We start from the raw sequence: 23,355 nt of genomic DNA, 5'->3' as shown, positions 1-23,355 counted from the left end.
AAAGATATTTTTTAATTATTTACTGGTAACATAATCTGTTTCACTTTTACGGGTAAATGGAAATCACCATTTATCCTCATGTTGTTCGACCCTGTTGTTTTGATCTTTTTCCGGATTTTCAGTTCAGTAAAACTTCGGGGCGGGTATTGTAATTATTTTACTTTTAGTCTACAGTTTACGTCCTTTTCCGGTAACATAATGGTGGCGTAAGAAAACATCTACTGTCATGCGTCTCGAAAAATGTTATTTTTGTTCATCTACGGTATACCCAGGTCACGGGATACAGTTTGTTCGAAATGATTGTAAAGTAAGCTAATTTATGTTGTGCTTTGCTTTTCTTTCAAATTGTCAGATATACGAGTCTGATCTCACAGAACACGGAAATATATCGCTGTTTTGATGTGTGCACATGCTACCATATTCTCTACTCGACCTGCTATGGTTCGTGCCATTAACGAATTTAAGGGCTATTGATCAATGCGAAAAGGCTTCATAGAGTTTGTGGGTTTGTTATAGCTTAGTAATTTGTATAGAACGGAATAAGTGAAAATATTTTACTTAAAAAAAGCAAATACGAACTTGAAATAAGAGTCAAAGACATAGCACATGTTGTTTGTTTATGTTCTGTGTCTTGCTATCCAAATAACGGGCTTGTAAAGCGTGTTCCGATGTCGTTGACATCGGAATGATTAGTCGAAGTTTCAGGAACATCACACACATTTGGCAGTATATATTGACACTCTTCCACTAAGTTATGTGTAATTAATATACTTACTGTGCTGTCTTTATCCTGGCAAAATGAAAATATGAATTAGCAAATTGATGCATTTTCATGTTCCGTTGATATATATTTGAATTTGTTGCAGTGCGATGGTAGTCGAGGTATGCCGAAGAATGTTTGAGTAGGTTTATGTGGCAAATGTTTCTTGAACAAAAAAAAACGTTGCTTTAAAGTTCCAATAGGCATAATATATTTTTATTCATTTCATTAAAGAAAAATATTTCAACTTAATCCGATTTCGGCATTCCCTGCTTTCATCGCTTTCCAGCCAACTGAAATGTAGGCCAACGAAACTTGAAAACAGGTCCATTTCTTTAGTGAGAACTTGAATTTACTAGTGAAAAAACATCAGGGTAAGTGAAGTCTGACAAAAACATCATAACTTCGTAGGAATTCGTTGTTATTGGTTGCCAGTTGTGTGTGATATTCCTGAAAATTTGACTTTTGTTACAAAGTTAGTTGACATCAGAACGTGCTACACAGTGCCATTAGGTAGGCCGTAAGACCCGTTACCCCCCCCCCCCAATATTGCATGTTGTGTCTTATGTTGTAGGACTAGTCCAGCAACTAATCCTACAGTGTATGACTTAGACCCAGATATTTATATTTTGGGAGTCAAATGATCTTACTGCCTAAATAATGGCGCTGTGTAACATGTTTTGATGTTGAATTACGTCATCACAGAACACATATTTTTAGGAATATCTCACACTTCACAGCTTACAAGGATGCTTTTCTACAAATTAAAGTCATAATATTTTAGTCAGACGTTAGTTACTCTAACGTCTCTTGTCTAATAAATTCAAATTCCCACACAAGCAAATGGATCTGTTTTCAAGTTTCATTGGCCTACATTTCAATTGGCTGGAATACAGTGGAAGCCAGGAATGCCAAAATTGGATTAAGGTAAAGTATATTTCTTTAACGAAATGAATAAAAAATATATTGATATTGAAGAAAGTGTTTAGATAGCTTCGTTTCATTCAAGATTCTTGTCATCCTTTTAACCAGTTTTTGGTATTTCTGGTTTCCATTGCACTCCAGCTATCTGAAATGTAGGCCAACGACACTTAAAAACATGTCTCATTGATAAAATGAGATCAAGATATCTTTCAACTATTAACAAATGAATATTAAACAAAAAGTGTCATGTCCCTGCCCAAAGAATTTGAGTTGCAGGTCCCTAATATAATTGTAGTATACCTTGGAATGTATTGTGGTACATCCAAAAATGCTACGGTGTACTGAGGGACAAAAAATTTCATATTACTCGCGTCTGTTTAGTGTCATAAAAGTAAATTATTTAAGATCAATGAAATATTATTTTCCAAAGTTATAATATGATCAAGGGTCGGGCTACCAGGTGAAGTGGTCACTGAGTCATCTAAAAAATATGTAAACTTTGCCTTCTGTTACAACAGTGAAAACAACTTCAACCTATTGTTTTTTGTTTGTTGGGGTGCATTGAGTGACTGTAGGTTTGAGATGGTCCCTTGCCTAAGCCAGGTAGTTCAGTGTTGCTTTAGCTTGAGGCAAAGTGTAGGCATACATCAAGCTATAAGATAGCTGGTGTTGATATCAACTGTGGTGACAAACTCTTGCACATTCACAGGCATGTGTTCTTGAGTAAGTTAGCAACTATCATTGCCCTATATCTGCACATTAACCTTTTGAATGACAACAACACACACACTTGTGTTTTGAAACTTAAACAATAGTATGTAAATAGCAATTTGTGTTTTAGGAATATAATCAGTGACCTGATGATTTTAACTGCAACATGTGCATTGTTTTCTTCATAAAATCAGTTGGAAATGAAGTGAACCTGTCATGGGAAAATAATGTCAGTCATTGCTGTGTGTGTGGGAAGAACCACTTTATTAGAGTATGTTTTCAGAAACCACTGGGCCAGTTTGTTAAGGAAAATATACAATTCACAGAAACAAAAACCTAAATATTAATGTTATTGAAGATTGAGCCTAAAAATGCAATTATGTAGGTCAGAAATGTATGGAACAATGCTATATTGTGGAATTCAAGAAATGCTCTAAGGTTGAAGTTGTTTCCTTGACTTCTGTCAACTATGTGAAAATCAGAAGAAATAAACAGCAAAGCAAATACTATTTAGCCAATGCTTAACATTACTACAAGCAGACAAATTATAAAACCTTGAACATTTGCTCGTGTGTGTGTGTGTGTTTTGGATTTTATAGGTAGCTTAAAAAAAAATTCAGTTATATTGCTACGATGTCTGCAGTAGGATAGTTTATAGTGATGTCTAGCAATGGGTCATCATGCCACAGACATGTAGCATGTCCCAGTCACATTATCCTGAAACCAGGCCTAACACTAACCTCTTAATGCTGGGCACCAAGCGAGGCAGCTGTTCGTACCATCTAGCATCATGTACCACCCAGTCACATTATCCTGACACAAGGCCAGTCAGTCCTAACACTAAACTCTTTGTGCTGAATGCCAAGCGAGGCATCTGTTATGCCATTTTTAAAAGTCTTTGGTATGACTCAGCCAATTAAAAATTTGCATCATTGGACTTTTGTAACAATGCAAGACAGTGAGGGTTACATTAAGGAAACCCCTCTTTCTGAAAATAGATGCTCTTATGAGTTGTCTGTGTTGATTCATTTGGAAAAAGAAGTTTGGTACGTTCATACTGTACATCGACTTTAATGCTTCAGTGTGTTATCTATGAATAGTTATGACAATGTTGTATTCAGAACAAAGATATTATAACAAACAGATCAGAAGATGTGGATTTGCTGTCATGTACATGGTACAGGGTTGCTTCAAACAAGTTTAGAAATCTTTTCAACTGCAATTTTATAGCGAACTTTCAGAAATTAAAAAAAAATTGGTTAAGGGTAGTTGATTAAGCATTTTTAATAACTTGCAATTACAGTACTGTAATCCAGTACTCCTATCAGTTAAAATTCAGTACAATGTATAGCACTTTTAAAGTCATAAGGCCAAAATACACGGCATATGAATATTTAAATTTCTATACACATACCAAATATGTTTATAATATAAATACAACTCAGATAATTTTCTACCGCAAAGAAAATAAAGTACATGTGTCACTGAAAACCAGTGTTATATATGCTTACTGAGAGACAGAGGTCATAATCCAAAATAAGAGACCGCACACATACACATATATTGCATTTCTTGCTTGCTTCTACTTCTCCATGTTCATTCCAAAAGGAGAATTCTCTTTTCTCTAATATTATGTCTTGCTTGACCCCTGATGATTAATACATTGGAACAAATTTATTCCTCTTATGCAACTCATTCGAAAAAGGAATTGTACATAAATAAAACAACCTAAACTTAACAAATAAAACAATATGAAACACAAGAAAAATGAAAATTCATATTTAACATAAGAAATCCCAAATGACATGGGATTTTTACCAAATGACTATAATGATAACTACATTGCCCTAAATGAAACTGGTACCAAACTGATGTCCAACATGTGTACCGTAGCAGCTAATTTGAAAATCTTGTTAGTGCTGAAGACTATCAGAGAGATAGCTTCAATACCCCACAATTAAAAGGAGGAAATTGTCTTGAATTTCTGGAAATTCTTTTTGCCAAGTAGAGCTTCAGTCCTTTCAAGGGACTTCTGTTTCTATTTCCTGTTTTATTTTTGTCTTCAATAATATGTGTAAAGTGTCCCTTGTTTTACTTTTGCTTTTTGGCTCATTTAGTAAGCAGTTTTTGCCACTCTCTCTTTCTTCAGAGGTAAAAATGGATCAGTACCAGGGTCGTTATCCTTTTTCTTGGCTGCAGCTAGTGTAGGGACACAAGAAAACCAACTGTCATTATAGGAAGATATTCTAGCAGTCATTGGTCAAATGCTTGGCCTTGGGCCAGATGCCTGAGAAGAGAACAAATCAAAATCTGACTTTCTTTGTGATACTTCATATAAGAATGTGGAACCCCTTAGGGGTAGTATCACTTGTTATGTACTCATTTAGAATCTTTCTACATTTTTTTACCGCATACAATTTTTTTCCATAGATTTTGTTGTACAGCAATGAAAAATTAATTGTTTTCTTTTCTTCTTCTATCACACATCAACACAGGTAGGTTGTTTAATATCAAGGCTATTGGAGTAAAGTGTGTTAACTAAGGACAGTCCCTGGTAGCTGACCAAAGTTGATTTGATGATATGATTAAACCTACACCATCTTGGTGTTGTTATCCAGCACGTTAACCAATGAGCCACCATGGCACTCGCCACCATTAGTTGCCTTCCTCTTACATTTCTATGTCCCCATTTAATTTAGATGTCTGTTTGTGGTAGAAGGTTTTTTGGAAGCCCACAATTTCAGCATATGCCACTGTTAATTATATTAGGGACTGAAACACTGGAGAGGACAGTGTAGGAATCCTGTTTCTTCCGGTAAGCTGTAATCTTGGTAAGAATTTTTTACAACAGTGAAATTGCTGGTATTTGGAACATGTATCAGTGGTGCAGGAATGACATCTTTCTTTGCAGTTCTTCTGAAAGTTAATCGTGATACTTTAATACCCGGTGCAGCTAATTTCACATTTAATTTGGTAAAACATAATAAAAGTGATGCTGTTATATTTCTCTTAATTATATTTAAAGCTGATTTTTAAAAAATCATGAATCATTTCATACCCAAACACAGTAAATTGGCACATATTAATGTGAAGCATCAAGACATATATTGAAGCCATCTAATTCTTTCAGATATTTAGATTTTGTCGGTCAAAATGTCACAAGGCTTTCAAGAAAAAGAAAAACCCAAGAAAGACCAGATGGACAAAGGCTTTCAGGAAGGCAGCTGGAAAAGACCTTACAGTAGATCCATCACTTGAATTTGAAAAGAGAAGAAATGTTCCAGTTAAATACAACAGAGTACTCTGGAAAAAGACAGGTTTATCTTCATACAAGTTTATGAAATTTAATTACCTTACTCTGGTTTATGTGTTTTTAAATTGCACATTTAGTGCAAAGTGCTCTCTTATTTCATTTACATTTATTTATTAGTTTTAGATTTTGTGAAGCATCATGGTAAGAATGAAAAACAAGATTATAATAACAAGAAAATGCATTTAGCTGATGAGGCAGAATTGCTGGTTTTTGTTTTTTTTAAGCAAGGTTTTGTCATGCCTCCATTAGAAGATGGGTATCAGTTTTAAACCGTGATAGGTGGTGGCAGTGATACCACTGTTGTCTTCAATTAACTTAGGTTTATCCATAACAGTTCTCGAAAGTATTTTAATTTCAACTTAAATCAATTTATTTCACTACAACCTCTGAGTAATGTAGCCCTAAGTTTTGAAGAATGTAGCAATGTCCTTGTTTTATGGATGAATACAGCTCTGAATAAGTTTTATGGACGAATATAGCATTGAATATATTATATGGAGGAATATAGCGTTGAATATGTTATATGGAGGAATATAGCATTGAATATGTTATATGGAGGAATATAGCATTGAATATGTTATATGGAGGTATATAGCATTGAATATGTTATATGGAGGAATATAGCATTGAATATGTTATATGGAGGTATATAGCATTGAATATATTATATGGAGGTATATAGCATTGAATATGTTTTTTGGGGGAATATATTTATGTGTTTTATGGAGGTATATATAGCAGTGAATAAGTTATATGGAGGTGTATAGTAATGAATAAGTTTTGTGGAGGTATATAGCAATGAATAAATTTTATGGAGGTATATAATAATAATAATGAGGAGGACTTTGTATAGCACCTAATCTTTAGAAGCTCTAAGCGCTTTACAACATTAGACAACATCTATAAGATTAAAAAAACATATAATAATATTATTACAAAAACAAACACCTTGAAATTAGATAAACATTAAAAAATAAAAAAAAAACATGCTGAGAATATTTCAGGTAGGAAACATTATTAGGTCTTTAAGTTTGTTCTTGCAGTTGAAATAAGTAAGTTTTGAGAGCCCTCTTGAATGTGATCACTGTGTCTAAGTTCATTGGGCAATTCATTCCACGTTGCTGGGCCCTGGTATGCTAAAGAACGCTGTCCGTATGACTTTGTTTTCATAGTGGGAATAATGAGTATACGATTGTCAGAAGAAGAGCGTAAGTATCTTCCTGGTGTGTACACATGGGTGAGGTCGGATAGAGTCCGACAGTGAAATGTAGCACAGATAACAAATTTTGTGTTTGATTCTTGATCAAAATGGATAGCCAGTGTAGGGTACAGAGCAGTGGGGAGGTGTGCTCTGATCGTAGTACTCTAAGTATGATCCGAGCAGCTGTGTTTTGAACTTTTTGAAGTTTCTGGAGTAGATATTGAGATGAACCAGACAGAATTGAGTTACAATAGTCCAGTCTTGAAAGTACTAATGTACACACAAGTGTTTTAGTGGCATCAACTGAAAGATATTTGTGAAATGAGCTGATGCGTCTCAGCTCAAGATATGCAGCCTTGCATATGTTCATGACATGTTGGTGCAATGTGAGAGTACTTTCCAGAGTAACACCTAGGTTTTGTGCTGATTGTGTGAATTTAATGTTGGCGTTGCCAATATTTATTGTTTGAGGTAAAGGATGTGAATGAGAAAGTCTTTGTGCTGTGATCAGAATGGCCTCAGTTTTATCATCATCTGCAGCTTGTTACATGTCGTCCATGATTTCACATCAGAAATGTACCTCTTTACACCTTGGATGGTAGCATCAACTTCAGTTAGGTGGCTAGATTTGTATATTTGGGTGTCGTCGGCGTACAATTGGCGATACATTGGATGATGATCTATGACACTTGAGAGCGGCTGAGTGTATAGAATGAAGAGAACAGGTCCAAGAACAGACCCCTGTGGAACACCACAACATAGATCAACTGGGCTGGAGTGTATTCAATTTGCAGACACAGTTTGTATCATGTTGACCAAGTGGGACTTGAACCACAGTAAGGCTGAATCATGAATACCAAATACATACTGGAGATGGTGAAGTAACATATCATGGTATATTGTGTCAAATGCTGCAGACAAATCAAGGAGGGTGAGGACTGTAATCTTTCCGCTATCCAACGCAGAGAGAATGTCATTAACTACTTTTAGAAGAGTAGTTTCAGTACTGTGGCAAGGGTGATATGCAGATTGTACATTGCTAAAAAGACCGTTTGAATCTAGATGAGATACAAGCTGGGATAGAACAACCTTTTCTAAGATTTTTGATATGAATGGGAGATTAGAAACTGGGCGGTAGTTCTTTAAATCGTTATGGTCTAGTGTTGGTTTCTTCAGCAGAGGCTTCACAATGGCAGATTTGAAAAATGATGGGAATTCCCCGGATGAGAGAGGTGTATTAATAACATCAGTTAGTGAAGGCAATACTGGATCTAAGCACTCAAGCAGCAGTGATGTTGGAATTGGATCAAGTTCACATGACTTTGGTGCACTGTTCATCATGATTGTACGTACAAAATCCATAGAGACAGGTTCAAATGCTGCTAATGGTTGCCACTAAAATTCTTTATCCCAACTGTTTGCTGACGACGAGTCAATTGAAATTGTGTTATCAAGCTTATCTCTATTGGTTTGTACTTTGTCACAGAAGAAACTTGCAAACATGTCCTGAAGGTCGACTGGAGAGAAGGTAGTTGGAAGTAATGTTGATTTGTTCCTTGACATTAGCTTGTTAGTAATCTTGAAGAGCTCTTTGCAGCTGGAACTTTCCATGATCTTAGTACTGTAGTGGGCTGATTTCGCTGCATGGACTATATTTGTGACATTCTTCTTAGCGACTTCATATATTTGCTTATGAATAGTGAGTCTGGTGGAAAGCCAGAGCCTCTCAGCGTTATGGCGGTCTCTTTTAGCAGTGCGAAGCTGGTCCCTAATACTGCTATACCATGGAGAACACTTTTGAATTGATACTCTGCACTTGGTAGCTGGGGCATGTTTGTCAGGTAATGAACGCAGACAGTTATCAAGTTGTTCTGCTGTAGGAGGTAAGCAAGTTGTTAGGTTAGCTTGGATATCATGCATTAGTTTGGTTCTATTTATCATACAGAGGTTTCTCTTAGTAGCAGATGAAGGTGGAGGGTTAGGGACTGATACGTCAAGCTGGCATATAATGCTGAGGTGATCTGATGCAAGGTTATGGGATACCAGGGAGGACCGTAGAATGTTATCATCAGGTCTGTGAAGAATCCAGTCAAAAATGTGACCATGTTTATGGGTGGGTTGGTTAACTGACTGTTTGAGGTTGAAAACATTAATGGAATCTAGGAGTTTTGATGTATTTGAGTTTCCGGGACAGTCAAAGTGAAAGTTGAAATCTCCAAGAATAATCAGGTTGCCACCTATCAAATTTCCTTAGTCCAGGAGATTCAGAAACTGCTCCAAAAAGAGAGAGTCAGCCAGCTTGTTTTTTCTATTACGAGGAGGGTGTATAGGCAGAAAAAAATGGACTGACCTTTGCTCCAGTGTGAGTGTGGTTTGGACTAGTTCAGACGATGTTTGGTCAAAATTGAATGTTGTGGTGTAGTTAAGATGTTTTATCATGGAGTTCTTTGTGATGACAGCAATTCCACCTCCGCAAGAATTATGGAGGAACGACTTGATGGAGTAACCAGTGGGTGTTAGATCCGCACGCTTTGGCTCATCGCCTGATGTTTTTAGCCATGTTTTTGGCAAGAAAAATGTGTCAACATTCTGGTCGTTGATAAAATTAACCATTTCTGTGCACTTTTCCAGTGGTCCTACTGACTTGGCGTTGAATAATCAATGCGCAGAGGTATTTCTTGGATAGTTGACACAAAGGTTGACGAATTAATAGGGATTTGAATTAGGTGATCTAAATTAACAGTTTAAATTTTTTTAAATGGTTGTGCCGAAATAAGGGAGATAACTGATATTCTTCTTCCTGTTCTACACCGGCCAGCTTTAAAATAACATTTCTTTTTCGCTTCTGTTTACATTTAGGTAATGATGAATGTAGTCCCAGTTCATTTAGTCTAGAGCACAATGTAGTGTGGAGAGCCAAGGGGTGATCATTTAAAGCAATTAATGAGGGTCCATCATGGCATAAACGGGTTGACTGGCGAGTATCACATGATGGCGGTTTGTTCAAAAACAGTGGAGCAAGACAGCTGAGAAAAAGTCTAATTATTCTAGTTTCCAAAACAAGGAGATGAAGAAACACATACGAATTGAACAACCAATACATAATGAACACAATAACAAAGATGAAAACAGGCAACAAGCACAAATGTCATGAAAACGGCATTAAGAAACGGAACAGCTGCTTCAAGCCGATTAAGCAATAGTGGCCATCTTGTTTCCATACAGCAATGAATATTTGGGGGGGGGATATATTTATGTGTTTTATGGAGGTATATAGCAATGAATAAGTTTTATGGAGGTATATAGCAATGAATAAGTTTTATGGAGGTATATAGCAATGAATAAGTTTATAAAGGCATATAGCAATGAATAAATTTTATGGAGGTATATAGCATTGAATATGTTTATAAAGGCATATAGCAATGAATAAATTTTATGGAGGTATATAGCATTGAATATGTTTATAAAGGCATATAGCAATGAATAAATTTTATGGAGGTATATAGCATTGAATATGTTTTTTGGGAGGGGGTTATATTTATGTGTTTTATGGAGGTATATAGCAGTGAATAAGATTTATGGAGGTATATAGCAATGAATAAGTTTTTTTGTGGGGGAGATTATATTTATGTGTTTTATGGAGGTATATAGCAATGAATATGTTATTTTTTTGGGGGGGAGATTATATTTATGTGTTTTATGGAGGTATATAGCAATGAATATGTTTTTTTGGGGGAATATATTTATGTTTTATGGAGGTATTTAGCAATGAATAAGTTTTATGGAGGAATATAGCATTGAATATGCTTTTTGGTGGGATATATTTATGTTTTATTGAGGTATATAGCAATGAATAAGATTTATGGAGGTATATAGCAATGAATATGTTTTTTGGGGGGAATATATGTTTTATTGAGGAATATAGCATTGAATGTGTTTTTTGTGTGTGGGGGGATATATTTATGTGTTTTATGGAGGTATATAGCAATGAATGTGTTTTTTTTGGGGGGGGGATATATTTATGTGTTTTATGGAGGTATTAAGCAATGAATAAGTTTTATGGAGGAATATAGCATTGAATATGCTTTTAGGGGGAATATATTTATGTGTTTTATTGAGGTATATAGCAGTGAATAAGATTTATGGAGGTATATAGCAATGAATGGGTTTTTTGGGGGGGGAATATATTTTTGTGTTTTATGGAGGTATATAGCAATGAATAAGTTATATGGAGGAATATAGCATTGAATATGTTTTTTTTTAAATATATTTATGTGTTTTATTGAGGTATATAGCAATGAATGAGATTTATGGAGGTATATAGCAATGAATAAGTTTTTTGGGGGAATATATGTATGTCTTAGTTTTATTGAGGAATATAGTGATGAATAAGTTGTATAGACTGATATATGATAGGCCTCTTTGATAGATATGTTTATGGGTGGAGAAGAAAAATTTGCATTAAAGCTATCTTTGGAATGCTTCGATTTTGCATTGTTAGCACTATTTCTCTTGAAATGTTCAATGAAACCTGATGTGATCTTTAACACTTTTTGTCACTGGCAAAAGTGACCTGTGATTACCATATGCCATGGTCAGTGAGGTGTATTTTTGTGGTGTGGTGTAATTTAAATTTTTGGCATAAAGAGCTTTCATCCTTACAAAGTCAGCGCCATGTTGTCTAGAATATTTATTGTTACCGAAATGATTAATTTCCCTACCCATATATGAAAGCATTTACATGAAGGCATTTCTTGCATTGATTGGTTGAAATCTTTTACATGAAGGCATGTCTTGTATTGATTGGTTGAAATCATTTACATGAAGGCAAGTCGTGCATTGATTGGTTAAAATCATTTACATGAAGGCATTTCTTGCATTGATTGGTAAGAAATGAGGGTGATCCTTACCATTGCATTTTTCTGCAATTTGGATTTTTTTTGGATTTGTAATTTTTGCATATATTTTTTAGACCATTTTGAAATCTGTTCTTTTGGCCATTAAGTATTAAAACTTTTGATATTTATAGTTAGATGTGAACTGTCTATACATTGTCATGCACTTTGTTTTCTGTATTTAATGGTTCTCTAAAATGGCATATCCAAAATAATACTGCATATACATGGCTCCTGAATTTGTATTAAGTTAATTGCTTGTTAAACTAACAGGTTAATATTTCAGGCAAATGGTAAATTTTCTTATGTGTTTCCCATTTAGCTATGTTCCAGAATCTGTTATCCTTGGACAATTTGCATATGCACTCCCTGTATACTGTATATGCACTGCAATTTCAGCCTTTCTTTTGCTGTACCCATCGTTGTCCATTAAAGTGGTGAGATATGATGTGCTTAGCATCACTTTATTTTTACTGGTTAGTTTCCTTTTAATGACTTTGCTCAGAGTTCTATGTAAAATTTTAATAAATTGGATATTTGACTTCCTGGTTTGGAGCTAATTGAATTGTTTGAAATACAATAGAGTATTTTGTGAACATTGTAAAACACAAATCTGCAATACCATACTAAGGCATAATCATTTAGAAATTAACTGTGCCCTTTGTAAGGAAACAAATAGCATGGTGACCAAAATGAATTTAGAGGTATTTGACATTCATAGTTTATAATGATCAAACTTACTATCATGAAACATGGACAGTGTTCAGTGAGGCTAGTATTAAGTGGTGTTAGGCTACTCTTGGCTCAGATTCCATCTGTAATGACTGCCAATGAATGGTATCAAAGTCCTGAGTGTTCTCAAGTACATGTAGATAATACCTGGCTACATATAAAGACAACATGAACTTGCCTTGCATTCCTGTCTTTGAAAGATGGTTTTTGGTCACAGCTGAATTGTAGAGTTATTTTAATAATATTGAATTTTGGGGTTCAAAAGGTAAAGGTCACAGCCTTAAAGAAGAAAATTGGTTTGCACTTGGCAATAATGAAGGAATTTGGTTTTGGGGTCAAATGGCAAGGTCACTGACTGAAAGAAGAAAAAGGGTTTCTGCACATTAATATTAGTTCTACATCTCCAACCTGGCTCTAAACTTTGTACTGATTAATGGTAAGGAAGAAGTCTGTCAGTTTCAGGGAAAAAACGGTGATAGGTTATGGTCACTTTGACTAAAGGGATGGTTTCTGTGCAAAACTTCTAAATGTGGGGGCATGCAAATAATGTGCCATTCTCCCTACATGGTCAGAGAAACATTGATGAAACGGGACATTTTTGTGTAACTGTACTATGAATTCCCTTTCTCATGTACCAGTTTTTGTGGGTTTTGTAATGACTACAGATGATTACAGATTTTAACTCCAATCAAAGATGTTTTGCATTTAAGGAAAACAAACCCCACAGGCACATGAATAAGTTAACGTGTAGACGAATGAAAATTCTGTTTAAAAACCCCACCAAATATTGATACCTACTGTACATAAACAAATCTGCATATCTTGATATAGCATGTCCATTTTTGTCATTTATTTCCAGTGGAAGCTATTAAGAGAATTGAAGAGATCAAGATAAAGAGGCAGAACCAATTCATCAAGAACAGGTAAGAATTTGACATTAAAAGTGATATGACCACTTAGCTGTATGTTTCTAATTAACATCATGTCATGTTGTAAAATCATTGATTTTTTTTTTTTATGCCTACCAATTCAAAAATCATTAGTGAAGATATTGTGGGCCCATTGTTGCTCTTGAACAGATCACAATAGGCAGGTTTGCCTCTCTTTTGGAATTACCTATTATCCTTCTTGTTGCAGGATAATAAATGAATACAGGTCAGTTTCAAGTTTGTTTTCAGTTTAGTTAAAGTTACTATAACACAAGTTGGATAAAACATTATTGGATTGATGATTTCATCAAAATTGTCCCCTTTAAAAACGGAAAATCTTCCCCTAAAAATGCTAGAGGGGTAAATCCTGAAGAAAACCCTTGAGGTGAAATGAGAATGCCATCTCATTAAAATGCTTAAAAAATTAAATTTGAAATGTTGATGTATGCTGGCAGCCAGAAATTTAAATTCTAAATATCAGAATATCTGTTGACCCATTTCACATTCTCAAAGTACACATAATAATAAGAAAAATACCATATATCTTTATATATATAGTATACACAATAATAAGTTAAATATCATTGGTAGCAGATAATTAGAATTAGATGAGTTTTACAAGGATTTGATTTTCCACCTATTTTGATCAGCACTATGACCATATATAGTGCAAGTATGTTATAATATATTTCAGCTGAATATTTTTTTGTTATTAAACAGTAAATAATGTAATAGTAAAATATGTTGAAGCAGAGAATTTGTGGAAAGACTGGAACATATGTGCATATGATACTAGTTATACAATTACGTGTAAATATTTACTTCATTTAACACATTGACCCCAAGCGACGACTTTATGGGGCAGGAGGTAGTAGCCTACTGCCGAGTTCTGTAGCATCCTGGTCATGCATGATACACTAAAGTGGGTGGTATTATAGAAAGGTAAACAGATGTAGCTCTACAATGATACCAAATAATCTGGAATATCTAGTTGCACTACGAAATACAGATAGAAAAACCTCATTTTTTGGACCCTACTTTTTTTTGCACAAAATTCACCTGTGGTCGGATTTTGTGTCCAGATTTTAGACTTTTTGGTCTCAGATCAAAGGCAAACTGGTATGAATAGCAAACAGACAGATGAGCCTTTTCAAAAAGTAGGATAAGATGGTCTTTTGGAATAAAGAGTGGTCTCCATACAAAAATAATGGCTCCAAGTCCAACTTTTACCCTTCTGCTCATGCGCGAGTCAAATAGCCAACAAAAAATGATGTTTCTAACACAACTAGGCAGTATGTTATTCAAAGATGACTGGGGATTTGGTGTTTTCGAGTCTATTTAGAAATAGCTTTCAAAATGTGTTTCCTACTCGATTTTCAGGCAAAAATGACAAAAAGCTCCAGAGGTTAATGTGTTAAAGAATATTGCAGTTATATTGCAGTAATATTTTAGTTTGTATGAACTTGAGTGTAAATAAGCACTAATTATTGGTATAAATTGTTAAAATAAGGAAAATTCATAAGTTAGTGCAATCATCACCAGCTTGAACTGAAATGCACAAGGAGCAGATGAATCAAAGATTTGCAATACAGTTTTATTAGCTGCTGACATGGACCAAGCAAGGTTTGGATATCCTGTTGTTTGTTGTCTCGTGTCCATTAATAAAAGTTTGCTGCTTCTTGCATAATACTTCAAGGATTGCTTTGAAAATGTATAACCAAGGTCTAGTTGGTCCTAAATGAACAACAGCCAGCTTGCAAATATTGTTATCAGTACTCCACCTGAATGAATGGTCATATCAACAGGGGATTTTCACTAAGATATTTTGTGATGTCTGGTTGGTCCTAAGTCAGTGCACATAGTAAAAATTTTTAGACACGGGCCTTGGGTTGGTGACTTAAATAAACTCACACGCTCTGACTGAAATTCCACAAGCCCAGGCTTCGATTTCCACTTGCCCAGAATTACCCCTTTTTTTTCATTATTGTCACACAAGTTTGCAATAGCTTCAATTCAAATATAAATTCAATAGGGTTCAAAAGGGTTTCAAGGTAATACAAGTGTGATTAGTGTTCATAACTATGCTGGCATGCTTCACAAAGTAAAACTCCATCAACCAAGAGTTCTGAAATTTATTTTTGTTGGGCTTTGCTAATAGCTAATTGCTTCCTAAATTGGCTTAAAAAATGAATCATACTTGAACACTATTCCAGCAAATGAAGTGATCATGTTTAGCATTATATATATGCAGTAAAATGTGACTTCAAAAAGAATCGTTGCTGCTGTTTACAAACTTGTTAAATTTATAATACATATGACATAAACATTCTCATTCAAGGCAATACTGTGTAATTACTTTTGTTCTTGTACACACATTTAGCATCTCTTTGATTTACCTATCATAAGTTGTTCCACTTTCTGCAAATTAGCACAATGGGCTCACCCACTGCAGCCCTCAAGCACATCTCTAGCTATTGTCAGCCAATTAAGTGATTCCTGAAATGTTGGTTTATGCCTGTCCTCTTTGCCTTTAATTGCCACCATTTTAACTGCCCAAGGGATAGATTTACATCAGCATCAATCATCACTATTTATCATTTATACATGCTACATGTAACTGGCATATACGAAAAGTGTTCTTTTGTTGTTTGGTTTTAAGATTATTGACTGTGTCGACTCAGGGGATGCAAAATTCTATTTTTTGCATGGCGTGTCATGCTTTAGTCAGTTTAAAATCAGATTTCAATTTCACATAGGACAGCTGTGATCTAATTTAGATTGCATCGTGTTATGACAGTTATGTCAGCATCTTGAAAATACATTTACACATTTCATCAGTGTGATCAGTTTCATCAGGCAAATAAATCTTTTTTGACAAGTCTGATGGGCATCTCATTTAGAATACAGGAAGGGCCAAATCTAAGATTAGAAGATTCCTAGGCATTGGGCTATGAGATTTATTGAGCACTGTAAATGAAAATGGTGCTAATCTGATGCCCAGTATGGCCTTAATCTTGAAAATCTTGCTACTTCAGTATGGAAATCCACCTGGCTGTCAAATATGGCCAGCAAGCAGTTATCATGAAGGTCTTTGTTATGGCGACTGCAGCTGAATGGATGGTAATATTTGCTTGGGGGGCCCCGAGTGGCCGAGTGGTCTAAAGCGCTCTTCGTTACGGATCACTGCCATCTCACCTCTGTCTGCGGCGGTTCGAGTCTAAGATTCAGCCAATGTGGGCATGTGAGAAAGCCTGCCAGTAGCTTCTCGTGGGTCGGTGGTTCTTTCCGGGGTTTTCCGGGTTCTTCCTCCACCATTAATACTGGCCGCCATGTATAGCCTATCGTGCTGAAAAATGGCGTTAAACCCCACAACAACAACAACAACATATTTGCTTGGGTTTTTCGCTGAAAGGCTGCTTAGGATTTTTCTTGGTCCTAAATAAAAATGGTTCCAATCTGAAATTCAGTATGGCCTCCACAGCAGCTATCTTGAAAATTTTATTACTGCTATTCCAGCTGAATCGAGTCATATCACCATGAGGCCTTTGCCATAAGACTTCTGGTAATGAGTTGGTCTTAAATAGAAATTGCATTGTTTTAATAGCAAATATTTTGAAAATCTTGTCGCTATTACTTCTATATTAAAAGTCATATCAGCATAGGGATTTTCACCAAAAGACTTTTTATAATGTCTGGTTGGCACTTAATGAAAATGGTGCCAATCTAGTATCCTGTATGACTACCATGACTGCCATCATGAAAATCTTTGATATTACTACTCTTCTCAATGAAGTCATGTTGGCATAGGTATTTTCCAGAAGACTACTTTAGTTACAATATATAGTTGGTCCAGAATGAAATCTGACATCAAATATGGCTGCCACAAGAAACATACTGAAAATCATATCACAAATTGTCCTAAATGAAGGGTCATACCAACATGGTGTTTTCGACAAAAGTCTTCTAATTGTGTCTGATTTATTTTAAATCAAAATGCTGCTAATCTTAAATCCATATGGCTGCAACAGTGTCTAATTTGAAAACCCTATTATTCAAGAATATCAGAAATGGGTTCAGCATTAACAAGTTGAGAAGTAATGGTCATAGCTTTAATTCCTGGAACTTCTTCTCAGACAATAGTGTCAGCTTCTTTGAGGGGCTTTTGTTTTAAAGTTAAATGTTGGTCAGATGTTAACGGTCTACCACACTGATCAAAACTATCCTGCATTAAAAACTGAAAATCCTCACCTAAACAAATGCCAGAGGTGCAGATTCCTATAAAAAAAAAACTGGAGGTGAAATACAAGAATGCCATGTTAATCCCTTCAAGGGGCTCATGTATCATTAGCTTCACTTTGATAAAAAAACATACATTCATTAAACCCCATCAAATTGAAAAAATATGAAAAATTGTTTTTACTGCATCTAGGGTTGAGTGTTAGATATCAAACTTTTCTCAGTTGCTCTCTTATTTTTTTATTCATAAACATTGTTTTGATGAGTGCAAAGCAAAGACTTGACGAGTTAAGTACTTACACTGTTTTCTTTTGAGTGAATAACATCTATGGAACACTCAAACAATACTACCACCTCTGCGAGCACAAATAAAACACCTGTCAAGATCAATCACACTGTTTTTGTCTGAATGTTAAACATCAAAGGAAGCCAACGCTAACAGAGTGTGAAGATGCTGACTACATTGAAACACAGTCAGGTCACTCCTTTATTTGAGCCAGCTTCATATAGAGATCAACTTCGGCCAGTAGACTTGACAATAAATAAAGGGTACAAAGGACAACTAAAATTACACTTCCACAACTGGTATGCTAAATAGGTCGTGCATGCCATTGTGGAAAAGAAAGATATTACTGGTGACAAACATTGCACTCTATCAATGAAACTTGCAGCCTCATTAATCAAGTCAGTTCGTGCTGAATGGATAGTTACAGCACATATGACAATAAGTGAAAAATATGATCTAATTATTGCTGGTTCTGAGAAAGGTGGACTTGTTTAATTCTACAATTTGTTGATTATTTCACCTGACAGGTGTTTATATGTACCATGAGACTTGATTGACACAATATTGATGCAGTGGCTTTATCCTAAAGTCAGTGAAGTGTGAGCTTTAATGATTAGCTGTAATTAATGTATATAAATAGTCTTTCGTTAATAATGGTGCTTTAGGTAATAGTATTTTATAGTCTTGTTGTTCTTTTGGATTAAAATGCATGCATCATTGAAATTTGCTGTTTTGGAACGTTCAGATTTTTCATCAACAGTTGCACCTAATGAAGGATCAGTTAGAATAAGTATTAAATTTAATTTTCATTTACTAATGTTTTTTATTCTCTCAATTTTAGTATTAATGTTTGAATACCTTACAATTTTTCTTGTTTCTCTCTATCCTTACATATCTCAGGTATAAATTTAAGGTAGTGAGTGGAAACTACTGCTACCAATACCTACATTTGCATTGCAGCAACATAAAATGCTTTATAAGTTTTGCTTTTTGTAAAGGGTTAAAATAAACAAACACATGTACTAACTAATATTTTATAACCAGGTAAAGCATATTGACAATGATTTATCAAATTTTGGTAGCTTTGTTAATATCAAAGAATGAAACAAGGTAAGAAAATAGGGGGAGTCACCACACACATGGGTCTTTAAAAATTCATGGTTCGATCCAACAATGAAAACCACAAAAATTGGCACCCCATGCAATTTCTGATACAACAGTATCTTTACGCTTTTGGTTTGCTTTCATTTAGTGAGAGCAGCAGCAACGGAAGTATTAAACTTTACATCATTAAGTAATGCCATCAATTTTACAACAACATTAATTCAGGTTACTAAATGTTTATTATTTCTAGATTGAAGAAAGGGAAAGAACTTCGAAAGGAGGCAGATATCAGGGATGTGGAAAAGAATATCCATCTCATCAAGTCTCCAGCAGGTAATAATATAATAGTATGCTAGTGACAATGAACAATTGATGCTAGTTTTGGTGTCTTAAGATCTGTTGTGTCAAGGTACAGTGTTGCATCAATAAATTGTAATCATGGGTTTCCCAAAAGTTACCACCCTATGTGCCACAAATCTTTACCCCTGTATATATAATCTTTTTTTCTCTCTTTCTCTCTCCATATATATATATATATATATATATATATATATATATATATATATATATATATATATATATATATATATATTATGACTAAATAGAGATAACAGTTTTATTAATATTTTTATTATGTATAATGCACTAATAAAATATATTATTTTTTTAAAATATATAATGTTTTTTTTTGCTTTGTTTTTTGTTTGGTCTTCTTTTTTGTCAATTTTGTATTTAAAAAATGTTATATCTTTAATAAATGTGCATTATACATAATAAAAATATTAATAAAACTGTTTATCTCTATTTAGTCATAAATTTTAGAGATGTTATCAATAGAGATATATGTATTTTTAAGATCCAGTTTAATGTATTTGTATGTATCAAAATATCATTAATCTGTGCTGCATATGTAGATCTCCATGTCAATTATTCATTAAAGTATAAGACAATTACATTAAAAATGTAAGCTATGACATCATCTTGTTCATTGATCACTTAGAAACAGAATATATTTAATGACGTAAGCAATGATATTGAATTCAGTTTGAATTCAGTCTGATCAAGTATTAAAGCGAAACTGGTCACACATTCTACATGTTGGTGTTGTTGATATTAATTATATATATATATATATATATATATATATATATATATATATATATATATATATACATACATACATACATACAGTCAAATCTGTCATGATGGTCACCTGACCTCAGCAGTCACCAGATCACAATGGCCATTCTAATTTTCCCCCAGCTAATTTCTTTCATAAATGTCATATAATCAGCAGTCAACTGTCTTTTGTGGTCAGCGCCACATGTTTCATAACCAAGCAGTGGTTTCACCCTGCCTGATGCGATCACTGGAGCATGTCAGCAGTAACCGCTCCAAGTATGCAAATTAAAATTCTTTCATTTGATGAGCAAAACATGGTATATATGTTGAGGTATATTACCTGAATCAGTATTTAAACGTTTCATATTTGATTGTACTTCATAATCCAGTGAAACTTAAGGGAGTCTTTAAGTCAGCTTCCAATGCAGTAGTGATATCTGTTAGGTTTTAGTAACCTGAGTCCTCTGACCATTCCCCCACCCCCCACCCCATCTATGGTATTTTGGATACTTATGTGTGTGTAGGACCATAGTCAATTGCATATCAAACTGTTGGAATTTAGCACAACCATGAGCTAGTGGCATAGGGGAGCTGCATACTGGCAGGCAGCTAGTGGCATAGGGGAGCTGCATACTGGCAGGCAGCTAGTGGCATAGGGGAGCTGCATACTGGCAGGCCTAGCAAACTTACAGTGTCACATAGTCATGTCTGCATGAAAAATAGGAAAATGATTTCATTTTGTGAAATTACAAGTATTATAATTGTTATATATATTTGCACACACTTCACGAAGAAATTTCAAAATATATCATTGTTATGTATATCCATATTTTTGTGTAACATTTGGTACATGACTTTATCTAAATTGTGTGTAAGTTTTGTTGGTTGTACATGGTAGTGATGTAACATTTGGTACGTGACTATATCTAAATTGTGTGTAAGTTTTGTTGGTTGTACATGGTAGTGAGGTAACATCTGGTACATGAGTATATCTAAATTGTGTGTAAGTTTTGTTGGTTGTACATGGTAGTGAGGTAACATTTGGTACATGACTATATCTAAATTGTGTGCAAGTTTTGTTGGTTGTACATGGTAGTGATGTAACATTTGGTACATGACTTTATCTAAATTGTAAGTTTTGTTGGTTGTATATGGTAGTGATGTAACATTTGGTACATGACTATATCTAAGTTGTGTGCAAGTTTTGTTGGTTGTACATGGTAGTGATGTAACATTTGGTACATGACTATATCTAAATTGTAAGTTTTGTTGGTTGTACATGGTAGTGATCCTCCATAAACATGATATAATATAGCTAATTATTTTGTCCAGAGGTGTAGTTTTTGTTTTAACAATATTGAGCAATAAATAGTTGTTTACAGGTTAAATTCAAGCTATATATTGAACCTGTTGAAAAGTTTAGATTATTTTCTCATTGTTAAACTGAGGTCAGGTGAGTTCGTAGAAGAAACAAGTTATTTCCCATTGGATGGGTCAGTCAGAAGGGTTATTTTATGACAAAGGTGATGTCTACCAAAATATTAGATTAAGTAGTAAGATCTGTCTTGTGGGGTTTATTGCTGTACTGCTTTACTGAGAGAATGTTCATATCAACCTGAGGATTTCACAAAATGATTTCATGTTAAGTTGGTCCTAAATGAAAATGCTTCTGATCATACCTTCAGTCTGGCCACTATCTTGAAATCATATTATAGGAACTACTCCAGAACATTAAAATGCTTGGTATAACATGTCTTGATGGTCGTATCTGAAACGAATGATGATTAATGGCAGTCAACTTGAATATCTTATTTCTCCTCATAGGGTAGTAGGTCCAAAATTAATTCCAGTGTGAACTCATAAAGTTTGAAAAATCTCCTAACATCCAATTCTCAACAAATGGCCATATTAATATTAAACACCATTCCATAATGCTTATTTTATGCAGTGTTTAGGTTTCCAAAATTAAAAATGCTGGTCAAACCTCCAAAATGGCTTCCTTGATGGCCATAATGAGAATCTTCAGATGGCTACTTATCCTGAATGGATGGTTGTATCAGCATGGTTTTCATTAAAAGTGATTATTGCAATATGTTGTTTGTACTGAACAAGTAATGAGGGTAGATTTGATCACCACACTTTAATGAAGGACTTTGACACATTTGATCTTGAGATCAAGTTGAAGGTCATTGTTTATGCTTCATTTATCTTGTAAACACGAGAAATTTGACCAGACTTTTAATTTAGTTACCTAGGGACTTTAATTACTGTGGTTCAGCATCTTGTTGGTACAGGTTGAACATTTTCCAGCAATAACCAGTTATGTTTATGCATCCTGTAAGATCTATATGTTTAAGAAAATGAGGATCATGGGGTTGTTTTTGTATGAAGAGAAGGGGGTGGGGTGGGGGCAGATTGAAATTTAAAATATGGCATGTTTAGGAAGGAGTCTGTGTCCCAAGAAAGACGATGCTACAAGTTGTATTTATTAAATTGTTTTGATTTTCAGCTCGTGCAAAGAAACTGGAGAAGAAGTTGGTTCAAGTTATTCAAGAGGAAGATGATGACAACATGGAAGAGAATTAAAATATATCCTAAAATATACAGAATCAATCAAGAAGAAGAAATTCACCTGATTTATAATAATTCATCTTGGAAAATGCTGAACTATGTTGTGAAGCGCAGGAAGAATTTTAACATAATGACTATATTGTTACCCATTTAAATCGTCTTTTTCCCTATAACCTATTGTTTAAATCCATACAGACTATATGTTTGCAATAAATGCTCTGTGACATAATATCTTTTATCTTTTATTTTGTAATAAGATTTGTTACAAAGATAGGGATGACAATCAGAGATCATAACTGTATTGACAGACAACGTTTGAACAATAACAACAAAATAAACAAATGTCATTACCAAAGTGAATTTTGTTTTCCTTGGGCTGAATTGACAAGTACCAGAATTATATTCAATAGTAAATGACTTCTTGTGATGGATATAGAAATTAAGAATTTCTAAAATATGAAACCCAACAGCTGTTGCAACTGATAAACTTTACAACTGGATTTTCACCTGTCATCAAGTTATTCTATACTACATGGTCACAAATAAATTGTATTGACCAACTTTGCTCTTT

General features: G+C 34.5%; 1 protein-coding gene across 1 annotated transcript; it reads left to right on the top strand.

Moving 5' to 3' along the window:
* Nucleotides 1–177: 177 nt before the first annotated feature.
* Nucleotides 178–23,344, top strand: LOC149800540 (putative ribosome biogenesis protein RLP24). The gene is made up of 5 exons (XM_089954471.1): nt 178–307; nt 5,526–5,712; nt 13,396–13,459; nt 19,342–19,424; nt 22,723–23,344. The coding sequence occupies exons 1-5, from the start codon at nt 227–229 to the stop codon at nt 22,797–22,799; spliced, it is 492 nt and encodes a 163-aa protein (XP_089810597.1). The 5' UTR covers nt 178–226; the 3' UTR covers nt 22,800–23,344.
* The last annotated feature ends 11 nt before the right edge of the window (nt 23,345–23,355 follow it).

The sequence above is a fragment of the Sinohyriopsis cumingii genome, chromosome 4, assembly GCF_028554795.1.
Source record: "Sinohyriopsis cumingii isolate HCF-2022 chromosome 4, ASM2855479v2, whole genome shotgun sequence".
In the NCBI taxonomy this organism is placed as follows: Eukaryota; Metazoa; Mollusca; class Bivalvia; order Unionida; family Unionidae; genus Sinohyriopsis; species Sinohyriopsis cumingii.
The sequence above is the reverse complement of the archived record's forward strand: the minus strand, read 5'-3'. Positions and strand labels throughout refer to the sequence as shown.

Bases quoted from the DNA above. Each gene is read 5' to 3' on its own strand.
- LOC149800540 (XM_089954471.1), top strand. From the start codon at position 227: ATGCGTCTCGAAAAATGTTATTTTTGTTCATCTACGGTATACCCAGGT. The intron at 13,460-19,341 runs GTAAGAATTTGA...TATTATTTCTAG, and splicing joins AACCAATTCATCAAGAACAG to ATTGAAGAAAGGGAAAGAAC. The intron at 19,425-22,722 runs GTAATAATATAA...TTTGATTTTCAG, and splicing joins TCTCATCAAGTCTCCAGCAG to CTCGTGCAAAGAAACTGGAG.